This window comes from Herpailurus yagouaroundi, unplaced genomic scaffold (genome assembly GCF_014898765.1).
Source record: "Herpailurus yagouaroundi ecotype Mexico unplaced genomic scaffold, PumYag 483, whole genome shotgun sequence".
NCBI classification, from domain to species: Eukaryota; Metazoa; Chordata; class Mammalia; order Carnivora; family Felidae; genus Herpailurus; species Herpailurus yagouaroundi.
Window position 1 is genome coordinate 861,178 of NW_024412700.1, and position 20,120 is coordinate 881,297.

At 55.3% G+C, this 20,120-nt stretch overlaps 1 protein-coding gene across 3 annotated transcripts in view; it reads right to left on the reverse strand.

Annotated features, from left to right (window-relative positions):
- The window catches only part of PRKAG2 (protein kinase AMP-activated non-catalytic subunit gamma 2), a 262,603-nt gene that overhangs the window by 188,582 nt on the left and 53,901 nt on the right, over window positions 1-20,120 (reverse strand). For all 3 annotated transcript variants that reach the window (XM_040464568.1, XM_040464567.1, XM_040464569.1), the window contains exon 2: window positions 437-508. In XM_040464568.1, coding sequence (XP_040320502.1) covers window positions 437-508 — 72 coding nt within the window. The remainder of the gene's footprint in view (window positions 1-436; window positions 509-20,120) is intronic.

The window sequence follows — 20,120 nt, forward strand, 5'->3', positions numbered from 1 at the left end:
AGTGGATGTGCAGGTGGGAGCACAGATGGATGTGCAGGTGGGAGCACTGATGGATGAGCAGGTAGGAATACAAATGGATGAGCAGGTGGGAGCACAGCGGATGTGCAGGTGGGAGCATGGGTGGGTGTACAGGTGGGAGCACCGATGGATGAGCAGGTGGGAGCACTGATGGATGAGCAGGTGGGAATACAAGTGGATGAACAAGTGGGAGCACAGTGGATGTGCAGGTGGGAGCACAGGTGGATGTGCAGGTGGGAGCACCGATGGATGAGCAGGTGGGAATACAAGTGGATGAGCGGGTGGGAGCACAGTAGATGTGCATGTGGGAGCACGGATGGATGTGCAGGCGGACGTTTGTCTTGGGCTCTCACCGAGGGAGTCCCACCTCAGTGGCATCCCAGGTGAGCCGTGAGATGTTGTGAGAAAGGTGGCTTACCTTACGAGAAGCATGCTTTTCTGAGCTCTCCAGGTCTCCGTCCAGGAGAGGCATGGCAAAGGAACTCAGGTCCTAGGATGGAAAGAGAGCATGTGGTCAGTGGAGCGGCCCTCGGGTGCCCACCCGGCCTCATCCAGGGGCCTCACTGACTCTGTGTGTGCATCGCCACCCCCTCCTAAGTCCTCTGTAAATACGGACCACCAGGGAGGGAGGGGTGTGGATGTAAGCGGAGACAAAGGACGGGGCACCACATGCCAGCTCCCTCTGAGATCGGGAGGGAGATCCAGAAGCACGTCCAGCAGGAGAACATGCTCACATTCCTTTCCAGAACAGAAGGCCACTGCCCCCCACCACCCCGGGGAAGGGGTGAGGAGAAGAGGCTGGGGCTAGAGGCAGGAGGGAAAGTGCCCCAGGACGAAAACGGCCGTGGAGGGCAGGACTCTCGGCACCCCGGGGAAAGGCTGATGGGATAGGACCTCGTGTCAGGACACAGAATGTGGGGCTCACGGAAGGGGTCCAGGACGCGCATCTTGCTGGAGAGATGATGGGGGCTGGTGGCGGGGAGAGCCAGGCTGGTGGCTGGGGCGCAGTGCTCAGTGAAACGGGGTGGCACGGTGGCACAGAGGGGCGGCAGGGACCCACACGCGGCATCCCTCCACTCTCAGCCCTGCTCCTCCTTGCCCTGGTCTCACCTGATGGATGCCCTCACACCCCGGGAAGAAGCCCCACGTGGGAAGTCCAGCAGGAGAACTTGCCTGTGTCCTTAACCTTTCTTTTTTCCCTTTTTTGCTGTGGCAACATACACATAACACAGGACTTAACGATCTTAACCACTTTGCGGGAGCTTGGGAGCGTTAGGTGCATTCACACCGCGCACTCATCACCACCATCCGTCCCCCGACCCTTCTCATCTTGCAAAAGGGAAACTCTGTCCCCGTGAGACAACTCCCCATCCCTTCCCCCAGCGCCTGGCACCCAGCATCCTACACTGTGTCTCTATAACTCTGACTACCCCGGTACCTCGCGTAGGTGGAATCATGCAGTATTTGTCCTGCTTCTGTGACTAGATTATTTCAGATGTTGTAGCCGGTGTCAGAGTTTCTTTCCTTTTAAAGGTGAATAACAGGCGTGCCTGGGTGGCTCGGGCCATTGAGCGTCCGACTCCTGATTTCAGCTCAGATCGTGATCTCGAGGTCGTGGGATCGATCCCCGCATCGGGGTCTGCACTGACGGTGGGGTACTCTCTCTCCTCTCTCTCCGCCCCTCCCCCTGCTCGCATGCACGCACACTCCCTCTCGCTCTCAAAATAAATAAATACACGTTTAAAAAGTGAATAACACTCCATTGTATGGACGGGCCACATTTTGCTTATCCGTTCAACCATCAGGGGACCCTTGGGTTGCTTGTGCCTTGTAGCTATGGAGAAACGCTGCCGTGAACATAGGTGTTGAATCACGCCCCCCTCCCCCAAACCCGCGGGTTGGAGTTCTAACTCCCAGAACCTAAGAACGTGACTGTATTTGGAGACGGGTGTTCCCTCTTCTTTGGAAAGATATCTGCTCAGGAAGTCCTTTGGCCATTTATTAACCAGGTTGTTTGCTGGTGAATTGGTGGGAGTTCTTTATGCATTCTGGACGCTAGCCTTCTGTCGGATGGATGCTTTGTGCACATTTTCTCCCATCCTGTAGGTTGCCTTTGCACCCTGGCGATCGGGTCCTTTGATGCCCAGAAGCTCGTAACGTTGAGGTCATCCGATCTATCTGTTTTTACTTTGTTGCATGTGCCTTTGGTGACATGATGAAGACTTTGCTGCCAAATCCAATGTCGAGCGTCTCTTCCCCTGTGTTGTCTCCTAAGCCTTTTCTAGGTGTAGCTGTTACACTGAGGTCTGAGGTCCGTTCTGAGTCAGATTTTCTCTATGGTCTAAGGTGAGGGCCCACCTTCCTTGTTTTCCAGGGGTATATTCATGTTCCCAGCACCATGCATCCAAAAGACTGCCTTTGGGGCCCCTGGGTGGCTCAGCCGGTTGATTTCAGCTCAGGTCCTGGTCTCACCGTTTGTGGGATCGAGCCCTGAGTCGGCCTCTGCAGCGACAGCACAGAGCCTGCTTGGGATTCTCCCTCTCCCTCTCTCGCTCCCCCTCCCCCTCTCATGGTTTCTCTCTGTTTCTCCAAAAATTAATACATAAACAAAAAAAAAAAAGAAAGAAAGAAAGAAAGAAAGAGGGGCATCCGGGTGGCTCAGTCAGTTGAGGGTCTGACATCGGCTCACGTCATGATCTCCTGGTTCATGAGTCCGGGCCCTGCGTCGGGCTCACTGCTGTCAGCCCAGAGCCCGCTTCGGATCCTCTGTCCCCCGCTCTCTCCGCCCCTGCCCTGCGTGCGCTCTTTCTCTCACTCAAAAATAAGTAAACATTTAAAAAATGAAAGAAAAGACGGTCTTTTCCCACTGAATGGTGTTGGCACTTTTGCTACACATCTCAGCTTGGCCACACATGTGAGGGTTTCTTTTGGGCTTTGTATTCTATCTCAGGGGGCCGCATGTCTGTCTTTGCGCTGGTACCACGTTGATTCAATGACTACGACTCTGTAGTAAGTTTGAGATCAGGAACTGTGAAACATCTCACTTTGTTCTTCTTCTTTTTTTTCTAACATCCATTTATTTTTGAGAGAGAAACAGAGCGCAAGCAGGGGAGGGGCAGAGAGAGAGGGAGACGCAGACTCCGAAGCGGGCTCCAGGCTCCGAGCTGTCAGCACAGAGCCCGACGCGGGGCTCGAACCCGTGAACAGTGAGGTCATGACCTGAGCCGAAGTCAGACGCCGAACCAACTGAGCCACCCCGGCGCCCCTGTGTACCCAGGCTATCTTGTAACCCATTCTGTCCCCGCCACCCTTCTTGCTGCTGGGGTCCAGGTCTGTACCCTCCTCCCCCAGCTCTCTCTGGGGCTGCCTAGTTGTTCTCTGAGACCTTCAGCCCCACCCCCCTCAGGCCATCTCCAAACCTCTGCTTGAAGAGTGATCCCTGAAAATGTGGGTCTCATTATGCCGGCCTCTCCCCTGGCACCCCAGGGACTCGGCAATGGCTCCCACCCCTGGTTGACCAGCGCGTGCTGATGAGCTCTTACGCGTGCAGATTCCAGACTCAGCCTCCCTGGTGTTGAATTCCGTGGTCTCGGGCCTGGTTGCACTTGGGGAGCTTGGGTCCTGCCGTGGAAGGGAGTTGATCCATCGATGGTGCAGTCCAGGCATCTCGGTGATTGGGCCGGCAGCCCGGGCGGAGGGCCACAGGTGACTGCCGGGAGGAGCCACGGTCAGGAGCCCTCGTCCGGGCCCTGCAGTCTGCAGACCGGGCCCCGTGGATCCGCCGACCTCCGCAGCCTTGTTTCTGATATGCTTCTCTGCAGCCTTGTTTCTGATGTGCTTTTAAAACCCCGTCTCCCTTCAGCAAGTTCTCAGGCAGGCTGGTTTTTCCAATCGCGGCCGCGTGTCTGTGGACGCGGTCTGGAACGCCGTCCTCACACACCTCCTCACACACTTTAACTCCTCACACACCTCACTTCGAGGCTGCTCTTTGGCCACTGTCCACCCCCTCCCAGGAGAACAGACCCTGCTTCACTCCAGTCCCTCCAGGACAGCGCTGGCCTCTAGCACAGAGCCTGGCCCAGGGCCGTGCGTGAATGGCCAGTGCTGGCTGCCAGTCTCCAAATGTCCCCAGCTCCTCACCCGCTCTGGGCTTTACTGGTCTTTCCGCCCCCCCCCCCGCCACCCCCAATCCTGGTTCACACGGTGAACTCCTAACCTATATGACGGGACTTGGCGTGCCGTATTAGGATCGTTTACGAGTCTGTTTCTCTAACTAGGCTTTGCGTTCATCAGGGGCAAGGGGAAAGCTAGTCCCACTCTCCGCCCTGCACTTGCCCGGCGCGCAGCGGGCACACGGCACCGTTCGGATCAGCACCCCCTCCCCTGGGCAGCCAGCGGGGGGCGGGGGGGCCACGCGGTCTGTGCCCACGAGCAGGCCCCACGCGGCTGCAATTCCCTGGGAAGTGAGCAGGAACACGGTGTGGGATGCTTATCTCCTGTTTTAATGAGTACATTCCTCTCCAGTTTCAAATAATCATTACCCTCCAACATTTGTGCAGTACGGCGGTCTCCACACGCGGAAGCCTTCGCACAAACACTCATTTGTTCCTTGTGGAACCATCACGCTCTAGCGACTGAGGCCCCAGTGGCTAAAGGACTCACGTTAAGATGGTCTGGGAAGGGGAGAGACCAGAATGCTGGGCTGGCTCCTGCTGCAGGTGGCCCGTGGCCACAGGGGGCCGCCAGGAGGGGCCGCAGCGGGTCCCCCGCCCCTATTTCTGACCAGGGGGAGCTCACGGAAGTCTCAAGCCATCCGACCGCTGCGGTGTGTCTGCTCAGTCAAGCATCCCTACAGGGAAGTCCCTTGGCATGAGTGGCGGGCTTTGCTGGAAGGTTCCTCCGCCCCACATTCCATGACGCTAATCTTGGCTCTCATCTCTCAGAGCTCCCCAAGAAACAGCACACACCTGGGAGACCAGGCATGGCAAAAATCTCGAACTGCAACTGCGGCCACAAGGCTATCAGCTGGTGGAATAACGGGAGGCCTGGCCTCCGAGCTCAGCTGACATTCCAGAAGGTTCAGGCTCCTGGAACTTCCCGTTTACGGGCTTTTGAAATTTTAAATTCCCACCAGAGCCTCACCCTTTCCTCACCGATTTCTCTTCTCCTCGCCGTCCCTGAACCTCCGTTTCTGGTCTGCCAGCCGGTCAGGCCGCCCGCGGTGCCAGGTGGGCCCTTTGCTGGGCCATGTCGAGGCGCTAGGAGACATTTAAGACCTGGTTGCGGCCAAGAGACTCTGGGATCATCATCAGCCGCGCACGCTATAGCCTAGACTTTGACCGCAGGCTCTGGAGACCACTGTCAGGGTCTCTGGGGAAAGTGAATTTTCAGGATTTGGGCTGATAAAGTCGCCTGTCAGGAAAGCATAAGGATAAAAGAGAAAAGACCTAAGTTTGGAAAAATCGCTGAGATGTGAGCTGACCTTAAAAGTAGCTCATTTAGGAGGCGCGCCTGGGGGGCTCAGTCGGTTGAGCGTCTGACTTCGGCTCAGGTCATCATCTCGCAGTTCGTGAGTTCGAGCCCCGCGTCGGGCTCTGTGCCGACAGCTCGGAGCCTGGAGCCTGCTTCGGATTCTGTGTCTCCCTCTCTCTCTGACCCTCCCCCCGTTCATGCTCTGTCTCTCCCTGTCTCAAAAATAAATAAATGTTAAAAAAAATTTTTTTTTAAAGTAGCTCATTTAGGGGTGTGGGGGTGGCTTAGTTAAGTGTCCGACTTCAGCTCAGGTCACGATCTCATGGTTCGTGGATTCAAGCCCTGCATCAGGCTCTGTGCTGATAGCTCCTCTGTCCCCGCCCCCCACCACCCCTCTCTGCCCCTCGCCTGCTCATACTCTCTCTCTCTCAAAAATATATAACCATTAAAAAAAAATAGCTCACTTAACCCCCACAGCCCCATCCCTACCCTCTTCAGAAATTCAGGCAAAAGCCAACATTCTACCACAAAAAAGGTATCGGCAACAGAGCTGTTATTAATCTGCCCTTAGTGTGTCCTTGTTAAACCTTTCTCTGGTCCTTAGGGCGGCCCATACAAGTAGGGAAGGCAAGCGGTACCATCCCAGTCCACAGATGACGATACTGAGGGTCAGAGAGGTTAAGCCACTTGCCTGAGCCAGACAGGCGGATGGTAGCAATCAGGCCCTGCAGCCCCGGGGCCACGCACTCCCGCTCAGAGCTCTTTCCACTCAATCCCACCACCTCCTTGCGATGGCTCAGCTCCGCGAACAAAACCCAACTCGGTATCAGAGGCTGGGAAGACGCAAACTGAGTATCCTTGGCACAGCGGAACCTCGGGGGACAAGAAAGAGGAGTGGGGGTTTGTACGGTTCAGCGCTTCAGCCCCAAGGCAGCTTATGATGCTTTCTCTTGAAGGCCTACTCTTCATCAAAAGCAATTCACGCTGATGTCGGAAAGAGCGGCGTCCCATCACCCAGTGCCATCGCTCCACATGCCGGCATGCCTACGCTTCGCATAGTTTGGGGGCCAGTCCCCTGCCACGCATTCCGAACCCCAGAAGATAATGGATTTTATACCGTGCCCAACTGACTTATGAATCCCTGAAGGACAGGGGCTGTCTTACTCATATTTTAGCCTCGAGCGTAGGTACGAGGTAAGTGCGTATCGATCGGGTGCGGTTCTGACCTTTTGGTCTTACAAAACTCCTTTGTTGATGCAGCTGGGATACCCCAGGAACAGTCCTGACGAAGGCACAAAGACAGGACAAACAGAAAGGCTGCCAATGTCAGGGGCCCGTGGCCTGCACCTGAGGGCCGGCCAGGGGGTTTAAATATCAGGGTCACAATAGGACATTCCTGTGCAATTAGCAGCAGGCTGATTCCTACTGAGGAAGGAACACATCTAGGACGGTTTTCATTCTCCGCTCCCACTGAGCAGACCCGAGTACACAGGGCACCAGCGACATCTGGAGCCACCCCAGGCTTGGGAAGGGCTGGTGATGGGCACAGCCGGGTCCCACGTCCCTCCGCACGCAAGAACACGACCCGTGTGCAAGGAAGGAGCCAGAAGGCTGAGTTCCAGCCCCAGCTCTGGACGGTGGGGAGGGAGGGGATCTCAGACACGTCTGCATTCAGCTTCTCATCTGTCAAGTACGAGGGATTAACCGGGTAATTCCAGAAGATGCCTTTTAGCTCCCTCGGTCTGGGTTTTTATCGCTGAACTAAATGTCATCCTGGGATCAGGAACCCCGTAAAGAAGTAAAAGGTACCCTCTCACCTTCTACGCTTCGTCACGAACATAATTTTCTTCTATTCTCAGGCTTCTAAGTCATCTCCCCTGCCTTAGAAACTCCGGGTTTGGGGGCAGGGTGTCCATGAACATGGGCTGCACCTGTGGAGGGGCGAGGGCACAGCCAGGCTCCCCGTTGATGCCTCAGAGAGGAGGTGGCGATGAGCCAGCAGCACTTCTTTCTATCTTGACGTGACTTTCCTCTGCCTCCTAAGTGCTAACCTTCTGCCTATTACATTGGTTTCTGAGGCCCCTCTATCTTAAGCACCCGGGTCATCGACACAAATGCCAGGCGCGTCCTCATGGATGCTTGGCACGATTCCAGGAAAGCTGTGAGCGGCACCCTCAGAATCACCAGTACTCGGTCACTCAGGTTCCACACGGAACACGCCTGCCCTGCCCGTGTCCCCGACTCTCCTCGTCCCCGTCACGCCAAGGGCTGCTGCTCACGTGATTTAGCCTCGTCTGTGTCTCATCTGCTGTGGCTTGAAGTTCACCCCTTGCGGTGAGGGCCTTGGCAAGCACCTCAGGTGGGAGGCACGAGTGAGGTGTCTCCAGATGGCCTGGGTTAGCGCCATCCCTCAAAGCCGCCCAACGGGCAGTTCTTGGTACCAATGTGGGGGGTGGCGACCAGAGCCATGGTCACTTGGGGCCTTTGGAAAACATTCACGTTATATAACCACTCTCCGAAAAATAAGGAACAAGCCCTGAATCGCTGGAACTCGGCAACAGGGGAGGGCCAGGGGCCAAATTCGGCAAAGCCTAAACTTAACTCTCGGAGAAGTTCCAGAATTCTTGATTTTCCACAGAGGACATCGTGGTTTCTGACTGCAGTTGGAGAGGCTTCCTGATGTAAAAAAGACAAGAAAACCGCTCCTTTTCCCGCCTGCAGCCACCCTGCCTGCCCCATGCCCCCCACCTGGGGGTCCCGACTGATTCGACAGCTGGCTTGGGCTCCCCCACCCGCTGCCCCGGGGCCTCGGTGCCAAGGAAAGTACTTGGGCCCCTGCGCTGAGCTGGCCTTTCTCCAAAGAAAGGAGCCCTGGGCCCCAGGAGGGGCAGGAGTATGGCGGCCTGACCCTGCCCCGTGCTGAGGAACTACCCTGTCCTGCAGCCGTCCCCAGTTCCTCGCCCGGTGGCTTCTTTGGCACGACAGAAGCACCAGCCGGGAAACCGTTTTCTCTCCAGAACTCCCCCTCGTTTTAGCCTCCAGGAGCCTCGGTTCTTCACTCTGTCAGGTGAGGCCACTGGCCGGGGGGCCACACCTGTCCTCGGGACTGGGGACGGCACAGGTGCATCACCGGGACACCCCCACCCCCCACCCCCACGCCGCGTCCCAGGTCAACTGTCAACCTGGAAAGCCCAGGTGGCCTGTCATGTTCCACTCAACCGCGGCCTGAAACGAAGCTGCAAAGGTTCTGCAGACGTTGGCTGTCCCTCCTTGTAACGAGAGAGCAGGCCCGATCCCCTCCCCACGACGAAGGACAGGGTGACAGACACCTCGTGCGCAGCCCTTCGAGGGAGGGATTACCAAGGGCCAGCTGCTCCTGGTCTCCTCTTGTTTAAGAGGCAGCTGGGCCTTGCCCTGCCTCGTAAGCAGCCTTTGCTCGACTATTGCTACACGGAAGCTCGGAAGGGCCCCGCGGGCGCCTGTCCTTATGGCTGAAGACGCCGTGCAGAGGGAACTGGCTGGTGCTCTGGAAGGCCTGAGGGCCCCCGGTCCACATTCCCGGGGTCCCCTCCCCGCCCCTCCTCACTCGGGCCCCCAGAGTGACCCCTGAGAGACACATGTCCAGGCCGGGTTGAGTCCAGCCTCTCTCTGTTAACCACCGAGGATTAGGGACTGGAATCAACCCCGTTTCTTGCTGTCTCCGAGCCCCCAGCTCCTCCCAAAAGAAGGGAAGAGGGAGGGCGGGTGGGGAGGAGGCTCCAGGGGTCTGAGTGGGCTCAGGTCAGAAGGAAGGCTCGGTCATTACCATGGGGGGGGGGGGGGGCTACCCACAGGGACCACCTGGGTGGCAGGTTGCTGCCTCAATCCAGAACAATCCATATCTCCACGGGGGGTATTTCCTGCCCAAGCCAGGCGATGGGAGGTGGGAGATGTCACAGAAGGGGGAGCTCTGGGCTCTGCGACCTAGTGCCATCACGGAATCTGCGGTGCATAATTTTATTGTCATTTTGGCCGGGCCAGAGGCTCCAGTGCCTCAGTCGACCACCAGTGGAGGTGTTGCCGTGAAGGTCCTTGTAGATGAGCATCTACGGTCTGAGATGACCCTCCCTGACGTGGGTGCGTTTCACCCAATCGCCCAGTTTTGCCCTTAGAGCAAAACCTGAGGTTTCCAGGGGCGCCCGGGGGGCTCGGTCGACTAAGCGTCCGGCTCTTGATTTCGGCTCAAGCCACGATCTCACGGTCATGGGATCGAGCCCCGCATCAGGCTCTGTGCCGACAGCACAGAGCCTGCTTTGGGAGTCTCCCTCTCCCTCTCTCCGCCCCTCCCCTTACTTGCACGCACTAATGTACCTTCTCTCTCTTTCACTCTCTCAAAAAGCAAACAAACAAAAAAACCAAAAACGCTGAGCTTTTCAAAATTAGAAGGACTTCTGCCCCAAGACCTCAGCACCAGCTCCTGCCTGAAGTGCCACCCGTCACCCCACCCTGTGGATTTAGGACTCAAGAGCCCCACAGATGAGCTAAGTCCTTAAAGCAGAACCCTTCGTGTGCGCGTGTGCGCGCGTGTGTGCGTATCTACATTATGTATTACGTGCACCTCATGTATTAATTTGTAATCGCTCATATTAAGGGCATATAACATAGATGTGTGTATTAAGGGTGTATTACATACCCTTATAACATACATATTATCTTGGCTGCCTCTGGGAAGGGGAGGGGGGCCACTCGGGGGAAGGGGGGCTCTGTGCACACAGCTGAGCCTTCACTTCGCCGCAAGAAATCCCCAAAGAAAACAGCTGGAGGCGGGATAGAGACAGATAGGAAAGGGTTTCCATCCCAGCAGAGTTGAGTGGAAAAACAGGAAACAGCCCAAACAGGCCTATTTTTACTGTCCTGAAGAACACGTGCCACACGCGAAGGAGAGCAGCAGACTCAGAAAAGCCCTGCTGTCCCAGCATAGCCTCATCCGTTCACGCCTCACCTGCGAAATGAAAGCAGTCACTCTTGCGTCACTAGCCGGGTGAGCGTCGTGCGAATTTCCCCCAGGCACCTGCTCACGCTGCCCTGGTCCCTCCCACACCGGCGGCCGGTTGACAGCAAGGACCTCGTCTCGTTCACCTGAGTGACTCATTCCTCCACAGTGCCAGGCACGCAGCAAGACTCGAACGGGAGTCTGTCTTTCCCCCAAACGAAACGGATACTGGAAAAGGCGCTCATAGGCTCATTCATACTGAGGTATAAATGACTGATCACAGCTCAGAGTGCGGGAAACACCCAGATCTTACGAAAAGGAAGTGATGTTCTGATGGGCTACCTCGGACCGCTGGGCCCTTCTGAAGGCAAGGGCAGACTGAACACAGGAGCCATCTGTGACAGGAGGGACAGCCCTCAATCCCAGCGCTGTTTTCAGCCCTGACATTTTACTATTCTACGGAGACAAGTCTTAAGATAGGGTTTGAAAAGCCCAAGTCTGGGTTTCTGGAGAGGCTTTATTGACTCACACACGAAATGCCAAGCCACCAACCGAGACTGTGCTATCCTTGGCATTGAACCCTCCGCGGGGGCCACACACTGCCTGGCCAGCTAGGGAACTATAATTACGGGGCTCCCACACTCTGACGTCCCCTTCCTGGAGCAGAAAAACCAACCACGAGGGAAAGCGGAGGTGCTTCTGGGTGCATCCCACAGACCCAAATGGCCCTCCGTCACACCTGAGCCCCCCACCCTGCCTGGTGCCCCCCGCAAGCAGCGCTTGGCACCGCAGGTGGATTCAGGCGGGTTTGGTCCAAACTTCAAGAGGGGCATCATAAAGCTGAGTAGAACTGGGCACCCAGGGAACATTTCCATAAGGTCACAGTGCCGCTGGCTGGCTCTGAGACACGCCCTATGCAGGAGCATCTGGCACGAGCATCAGGGCTCAGGGAGGCCTCATTTCTGCCCCCAACCACCTACCCCGCGAGGCTCTGGGGCTCCGCCCAGGAGCTGAGCGGATACCTGCAGGGTTTGGGGCTCAGAATTTTCAGAGTATGAAACGTCCATGTCGATAACACTATGTATCAAATGAGCCCTCCCCCTTTCTGCAGGTCCCGCAAGGATTCCCCTCCATCCTGCGTGCTGTGCCGCCCGCCCCCCTGCTCCGGGCCACCAGGTGACGGACTGAAAAATACAAGGAGTTCAGAGTAAGCAGCCAACACCAAGGACGCAAAAAGAATTCAAGGGCTTCCTGCACTAGGCATAATGAAGGGAGCTGCTTTCATTTGTTCCTCCTGGCTGCTCTAGGAGCACCTGGCTGCTAGTTTTTTCTTTGTTTAATGTTTATTTCTGAGACAGAGAGAGAGAGTACGCGCGCACAAGCAGGGGAGGGTCAGAGAGAGGGAGACACAGAATCTGAAACAGGCTCCAGGCTCTGAGCGGTCAGCACAGAGCCCGACGCGGGCCTCGAACTCACAAACTGTGAGATCATGACCTGAGCCGAAGTCGGACGCTTCACCGACCGGGCCGCCCAGGCGCCCCCTGGCCACGATTAGTGTTCAAACGAATAGTCCAAACCCATCGGTGGATCATAAAACCGACTTAGTTGATTACACAACCACAAAAATGTGAATTAGAACACAATAAGGGTGCCTTTCATTGTTTCATAAACTTTTTGATGACGCACACACAGACCTAGAATAAAATGCGCGTCTGTCCTGGTCGGAGCCTTCGGACCTCCCCTCGTATTTTGCACCCAGAAACAGGCACGGAGTAAAGAGACAGAGAACCACATCTCTCTACTGTCGTGGGAGGTGGGCAACTCCTTCCCTCCTCCCCTCTTATCCAACCCCGTGCGTCCCTCCCCTGCCCTGTGAGCCGTGGGCACTGCTGTTGTGACCCAGCATGGGCAGCCTGGCTCCTGCCACCCCCAGACTCAGAACGGGAGCAACCCCCCTCCCCCACTGAGACCCCCTCAGAGTGGTCTCTGTCAGCACCTATACCCACCCCCTGGGTGGGCCAGGCCTGCGCACGCCCCCCTGGTCTCCTGACACCTAAATCCAGGGAAATCATGCAGTGAGAGCATGTTACAGCTGGAAAAGTTCTCAGAAATCTCCCAAAACAATCAATCCCCTCCTGCCCCTGGGGGAGTAATGGACGCCCAGAGAGATTCGACTCAAAGGCGCCTTGCACAGTCACGAACCAAATCCTGGTATTGCAACTTCTAGCAACTTCCGGTCACACTACGCTCTTTTTAGCCGATGGTGACTTTCTAGCATCTGTTTCTATTACGTAAGGTGACAACAAAACTACCTCACGGAGTCCCGTTGCGAGGCAAGCCTGGGGCGTGGGCCTGGCCGTCCTGGGCCCGCGGTGAACGTCAGTCCTGATCCACGCACGAGGCGTTTTCCAGTGTTGGCCTTTCTGCATCTTTCCTCCGGCGCCAAAGCTCTTGTTCCAAACTGCGCTTCTTGGTTGGTCGTCAGCGTGGTGTGAATTTGTTACTTCCCGGAACCCTCCACACCTGTGTCACGGCCATCAGGGTGAGCAGCTGCTCCAAGAACCTTCCGGAGCCACAGAAGCCTCGGTGTCCCGCTGACTGAAGGCTGGTGGGCGCTCCGCACAGAGGGGCTCCAGTTGCCAAAGCAGGTGAAGCAACGTGGAGGCCAGCGGGGCGGGGAGCTGGTATCTGCCCGCTTCCGCTTCCTTCCAGGGCCGCACCTGCTGGGGGCCGCGTCAGGCACAGGCCCCACAGCTCCACGCGGGAAATCAGAGTTTTGAGGCAGAACAGGACTGCATTGGGAGCACACCGCACCCTCATCGCCGCTCACGACCACGGAGGGTGCCAGGGACCCCATCTGGGCCAGAGGTGCCCGCCGGGCGAGTTAATGACACTCAAAATGGCCAAGTAACTAGTTCTTTTTAAAGTGAAGTTTTTGGTCCTGTTTACTAATTTAGCTCTTGCTGTCAGGAAGGAAGGAAGGAAGGAAGGAAGGAAGGAAGGAAGGAAGGAAGGAAGGAAGAAAAGAAAGCAAGCAAGCAGCTGGGGGACCTGAGTGGCTCAGTCAGTTAAGCAGCTGATTCAGCTCAGGTCATGATCATGAGGTTCATGAGTTCTAGCCCCACGTTGGTCTCTGTGCTGACAATGCAGAGGCTGCTTGGGATTCTCTCTCCCTCTCTCTATTCCTCCCCCCTCCTCAAAAAAAAAAAAAACCATTAAAAATATGTTTTAAAAAAGCCGCTGATCGGTGGGAATGCAAGCTGGTGCAGCCACTCTGGAAAACAGTGTGGAGGTTCCTCAAAAAACTAAAAACAGAACTACCCTACGACCCAGCAATCGCACTACTAGGCATTTATCCAAGGGATACAGGTGTGCTGTTTCGAAGGGACACATGCACCCCCATGTTTATAGCAGCACTATCGACAATAGCCAAAGTACGGAAAGAGCCCAAATGTCCATCGATGGATGAATGGATAAACAAGATGTGGTCTATATATACAATGGAGTATCACTCGGCAATCAGAAAGAATGAAATCTTGCCATTTGCAACGACGTGGATGGAACTGGAGGGGATTACGCGAAGTGAAATTAGTCAGAGAAAGACAAAAATCATACGACTTCACTCATATGCGGACCTGAAGAGACAAAACAGAAGATGAACATAAGGGAAGGGACACAAAAATAATATAAAACCATGGAGGGGGACAAAACAGAAGAGACTCATAAATACGGAGAACAAACTGAGGGTTACCGGAGGGGCTGTGCGAGGGGGGGAGGGGCTAAATGGGGGAGGGGCACTAAGGGAGCCGCTCCTGAAATCATTGTTGCAGTAGATGCTAACTAATTTGGACATACGTTTAACAAAATAAAAAAATAAATTAAAAAAAATAATAAAATAAAACAACATGAGAAAATCAGGAAAAAAAAAAAAGAAGAAAAGCCACTGATTGGGCCTATGCCCCCTCTGTGACAGGCCCCCAACCCACTATGTCAACTGGAAACTCACACCCCATCTCACACCCCAACTGGAAACTCACACCCACATTGCCCTCAGTTTCCTCATGGGATAGGAGGTGTGCAGGCTCAAACTCCAGAGATCCTCCAAGGGCCCTCCAAGACTCCCAGTTCCGTTCTAGGCCATTCCCTTCCCCAGCCCTGTGACGAAAGGGATCCTTTCGACACACCTGGGTTGGGCTGCCCCCGCCCGGCCTGGGGTCCGGCTCCAGAGGCACCAGGACAAACGCCAAGAAGTCAGAGCCAGCATGGGGTTGGGGGAGGGAGAAGAGGCAGAGCCCCGGGCATTTTTAGGGCGTCCGGCTCTGGCTGACACTGTCATGGTCAGCCTGACATGTGTCCAGACCCACGGAACGTACCACACCAACAGCGAACCCAAGGTCACCTCTGGGCTTCAGTTAACAATCGTGTATTCATAAAGGCTCATCGATCGTAACAAACGTACCTCTAATGCGAGTTGTTAACAATGGGGGATACCGGCCGGTGGGGAGGGGAAGGTGGTGTGTGAGAGTTCTCTGTACTTTCTGGACAACTGTTCTGTAAATCTAGAACTGCTCAAAATGGGTCTATTAACGAAAAAAGAAAAAAGGCAGGAGTGAGAAATGGTTAGAGATGGCTTCAACGCCACGGCCAATCGAGCACCCATCACACTGGGCCAGGCCACCCGCCCTCTGCCCTCCGTAACGGGAGACAGAAGGGAGCCTGCAATCTGGCTGAGGGGCCTGCCTGCAGCTCCCCGGGAGGCTCGTGCATCACTCCACTAGCGGACAGGGCCTGGAGCGCGGTCACCTCACCCCACGTCCGCGGCTCTCAGGACTTCCGGAAGGCAGGGGAGCAGGTGCGCTGCACATGCCCAGACTCTGGGCCAAGTGGATCTTGTCTAAGGCCTCCAGGCAGAGAAAATAAATGAGATAAGGGGGTTAGGCAGCAAGAGGGCCAGGAAGTTCTGAGAGCCCAGGTCCCCTCTCTTAGGCCGAGCCGGCCAGTGTGGACCCAGGGGTGAGGTCTCGGGCCTTCTAGCTCCAGATGGAAGCAGGTGCCAGCCCGAGTCACCAGGCAGCCTCAGAATGTGTGGAGTGGATGGACAAATCCCAGCACCAGGCCGGAGACCGAGTGGGCACCCAGAAACTCATGGTTCCTGGCCGGGGCCTCAAGGCCACAGACCACAGCGCGAACGAATCCAAACAAGGAATTTGCTAGGTTTTTTGTTTTTTTGTTTTTTGCTGCCAACAAGCCCATTCTGTTCTGGAGGGGCTTGTTATGTAAGTAGGGGAGGGAAGAAAAATGCTGGACGGGAGGCCAAAGTCACCAGAACAGCAGAAACTTTTAGATCAGCTGCTGCCACGGCAGGGAGTCAGGTAAACATCGGGGTTGTTTGTGGCTTTGCTTTTTCAAGGAAGGGAGAAAAAAAAAAAAAGCCTGCTTTTCATATCCTAAGAATTGGGCTAAAAGCCATGATCTCCTCGGAGGACCCGGTCACTGAGATGTCCCCGTGTGCAGCATGTGTCCCCAGGCCACCCGTGCCTCCCCGTGGGCCAGCATGGGGCTCAGAAGAAGCATGTCCCGAGCATGTCCTCCGAATTTCTCATCTGGTCCCGGCTAGAATGCTTTGGGACTTGTATTTCTCGTTGAAAAAGCACAGGGGATTCTGGACTGGGTTGTGTAGGGATACTCCAAAGGCCAGGGGACCCCCTGGGATTGCCTGTCCCTTAGCAAGGCCAGACCCTTGTTTTCACTGGGGGTCACGACCAGTGTGCCCTAGAAGCCTCTGGACCACGTATCTCTCTGCCCTTTGTATCTATGAGGCCCTGGGGGCGCCTCCCTCCACTAGCCAAGCACAGGGCCTCACGCCCCAGGTCCCCGTGCCCAGAGTGGGTGGACTTTGAGCTTCCGGGACCGCCGTGGGGGTGATCTGGGAGAGCAGCTCATCCTCGGGGAGGTCCAGGGAGCAGAAAGGGGACCCCCACAGGCAGAGGGGAAACCGGGGCTGCCAGGGCCGCTCTCTGCTGTCATCACTGGTGCCCACTGCCCCGTTTTCATGGTTTAAAGACAGGATAACAAGAAGGTGTAGTCCACCCTGGTCGGTGTGCCCAGCCTGGAGAACGGAATAACGCTGAACGAGAGCCTTGCTGGCTGAAACCTCCAGGGTCCCCCCTGCCCGGGGCAGAAGTTCCCGTACCCCTCGCCTGGCATTCAGTGCGCCCAGGACACCGGTAACTGGCCTACACGCTGTCACCAGAACCTTGAATTCTTAAGGTTATAACCTAGCAATGATTTTTTTTTCATACATTACAATTTTATTGGGGGGGGGGGGGAGAGCGGAGGGTTACACATTTGTTTAACCTGGGCTGGGTTCGGGTAACTGAAGAGCCTTTCCAAAATTAGTTTATATTGACCTCGGTCCCACGCGTGCTGCAAACACAGGTCTGGAGCAAAAATCGGAAATAAAGACATCTTTCTAAAGACAGGCTTGGAAATTCTAATCCGGCAAGTTGTTTCCTTTCCCTGGGAGCAGTTGAGTCCTTTCTGACTCAGAGCTGGCTGCTAGGCCACCATTCACAGGGAATAGCCGAGAAACCAGCGTATAGACCACCAGAAACGAGACCAACCAATCCACCCTGCGTTAGGGTACGGGCTTCACAATTCAAATCCCCTGTATTCAAGGGTAAATTTAAAAAACCTTTGTACGATGCATGCATAGTCAACAATGGGATCCCTGCCATCCGCAAGCCAGCGGCTATACGAGCCTGTGTCACGTTTAAGATGCGTTGAAAAAGACTATTTGCTATTTTTAAAAAACGTTTATTTATTTTGAGAGAGAGAGAGAGCACGAGCAGAGGAGAGGCAGAAAGAGGGAGAGAGAGAGAATCCCCAGCAGGCTTCACGCCCAGCACAGAGCCCAACGCGGGGCTCAATCTCATGACTGTGAGGTGACGACCTGAGCCAAAATCAAGAGTTGGACGCTTACTGGATTGAGCCACCCAGGCGCCCTAAGACTATTTGCTATTAGACCGCAGAAAACAGCATTAAGTCCAATGTAGGTTGATCCGTGTCCAAATAGATTGCTTTCTGCTCCTGGAGGTTGGTTAATTTTTCTGGTGATGATATTAAAAATCAAATTTTCCTCAACAGCGTCACCTGGCTCATGCTTTTCTACCTGGGGCCTTATCCTCCTCACAGTAGTCAGCGCCTCCAAAGGTCTTCCGCGGCCACGCAGGGGCTCACTCCAACCTTTGCTCAACTAGCCAGAGCACAGCCATCTTTGGTGGACACGTGACTCAAGTCCTACACACGATGATGATTTAGGGGCGTTTGGGTGGCTCAGCTGGTTGAGCATCCATCCAGCTCTTGCCCTGGGCTCAGGTCATGAGCTCACGGTTTGTGGGACAGAGCCCCAAGCTGGGCTTTGTGAGGACAGGGAGGAGCCTGCTTGGGATTCTCTCTCTCCCTCTCTCTCTCTGCCCCTCCCCCCACTCACACTCTTTCTCTCTCTCCCCAAAACACATAAACTTAATGAGTTTAAAAGTACTCAAGTGTGGCTCATGAAGTCGGAACGATGCATCAGGAAAAGTTGGGCATCTACCCTTGGCCCCATCCATGATGCACCCCCAAAGGAATCACTTTGAGCACAGAGATTTTTCCGGTATCCGGGGCACACTCCTTTGGATGGAATGTTCTAGCTGCAGCAGCCCCCGTGGCAGTGAGAGTTTCTGATCTTTGGCCACGACGACAAGGCGGTCACGGGAACTTTGCGCAGTCTTCATGTTTCTAGGATACGTTCCCAGAAGTGTGACTGCTCAAAGTGCCATTGGCGTGTGATTTCTGGGCAATACCGCGACCCGTCCTCCTCAGGACCGGGCCGTGCTGCCCTCCTGACTATGGCAGAGGAGGGGGGGTCTGCTTCCTTCCTAGCCTCACCAACAGATGACACTGTCAAATTTCAGATGTGTATGTCATTATTTATTTATTCGTTTATTTTTTTGAGGCAGAGAGAGAGTATGTGTATGTGCGAGCAGGGGAGAGGGGCAGAAGGAGAGGGACAATCTTAAGAGGGTTCCAGGCCCAGCACAGAGCCGGAAACGGGGCTCGATCTCACAACCACGGGATCATGAGCCCAGATCAAGAGTTGGATGCTTAACTGACTGACCCACCCAGGCACCCCATCCAACCTCAGCTTTTGCTGGACCCTTGAGAAATGTCATCTGTGTCCCCTCCTGTTTCAACCGTTTGCTTTAACCTTTGGTGTGGCATCCACTGGAGTTGGTGCTTGGGTTAGTAAAATGTGGGACAGCTTTTCTCCAACTGCAGGGTCCTGAAATCCACACAGTCCAAACAGGCTTTGTTGTCGTTGTTAATAAAACGGAATAGAGGGGCGCCCGGGGTGGCTCAGCTGGATAAGCGTCCGGCTTCGGCTCGGGCCATGATCTCACGGTTCGTGAGTTCGAGCCCCGCGTCGGGCTCTGTGCTGACAGCTCCGAGCCCGGAGCCTGCTTCGGATTCTGTGTCTCCCTTTCTCTCTCTCTCTCTCTGCCCCTCTCCTGCTCATACTCTGTCTCTCTCTCTCTCTCTCTCTCTCTCTCTCTCTCTCTCTCAAAAATAAATAAATGTTAACAAAAAATAAAATTAAATAAAAAAATAAAGAAATGGAATAGAACCGGTGTTCTGGGAAACTTGCCTTATGGGGAGTATATCCAACCGGCCGTGATGTGACCTCCTCACCGTGGCCCAAGTTGAAGGGAGCAGGCTGCGGATGAGGGGCCGGGCCCACGGTCTGCGTCTTGGCGGTGTGGCAGTCTGCCCCTAAGAGGGCCTCCGTGCACGGCTTCCCTCCCTGCACACACACGCCGCCCCCACCAAGAAGCTGAGTCCACATCCTTCCCTCCCTTGACCTTGGGCTGTTGTGATCAACAGAGACACAGCCACAGGATCACGTGATAAGAAGCCCGGTGGTTTATCTCTGGATCCCCTGGAATCCGCCCTGGGGGAAACCAGCTGTTAAAAATCCAACTGCCCGGAGACCACCCTGCCGTGGGGAAGCTCGAGCCAGCCAGGTGGACAGGCGGCACGGAGAAAGAGCCACCAACCAGCCCAGGCACCTGACGCAGGGTGAAGAAACCTTGAGAGCGCTCCGGCCTCAGCCGCCATCTGGCTGAGGGTGCACGAGGAACCCCACGTGAGAACTGCTGGGCTGAGCCAGGCAACCTCCAGACCTGTGATGACTCCAAACTATACTTCTTTTTTTACTGCTTATTTATTTATCCTGAGAGAGAGAGAGAGAGAGAGAAAGAGCACGCGTGTGCATGTGAGCGGGGCAGGTGCAGAGAGAGAGAGAGAGAGAGAGAGAGAGAGAGAGAGACAGAATCCCAAGGTGTCAGCCTGGAGCCCGACTCAGGGCTCAATCCCACGAACTGTTGAGATCGTGGCCTGAGCCAAAATCAAGAGTCAGACACTCAAGCGACTGAGCCGCTTGGGTGCCCCCACCCCCAGCCAGATTTCTCAATTTGGGGTGGCTTGTGATACAGCAATGGATGGCCAGAAAACTACGTAATCTCGTGAAAGCTAATTCCTCCGCACCTCAGTTTTCAAATCCACAAAGTGGGAATCAGAGGAGTTCCTACCAGATTAGGAGCTAACATACATAAAT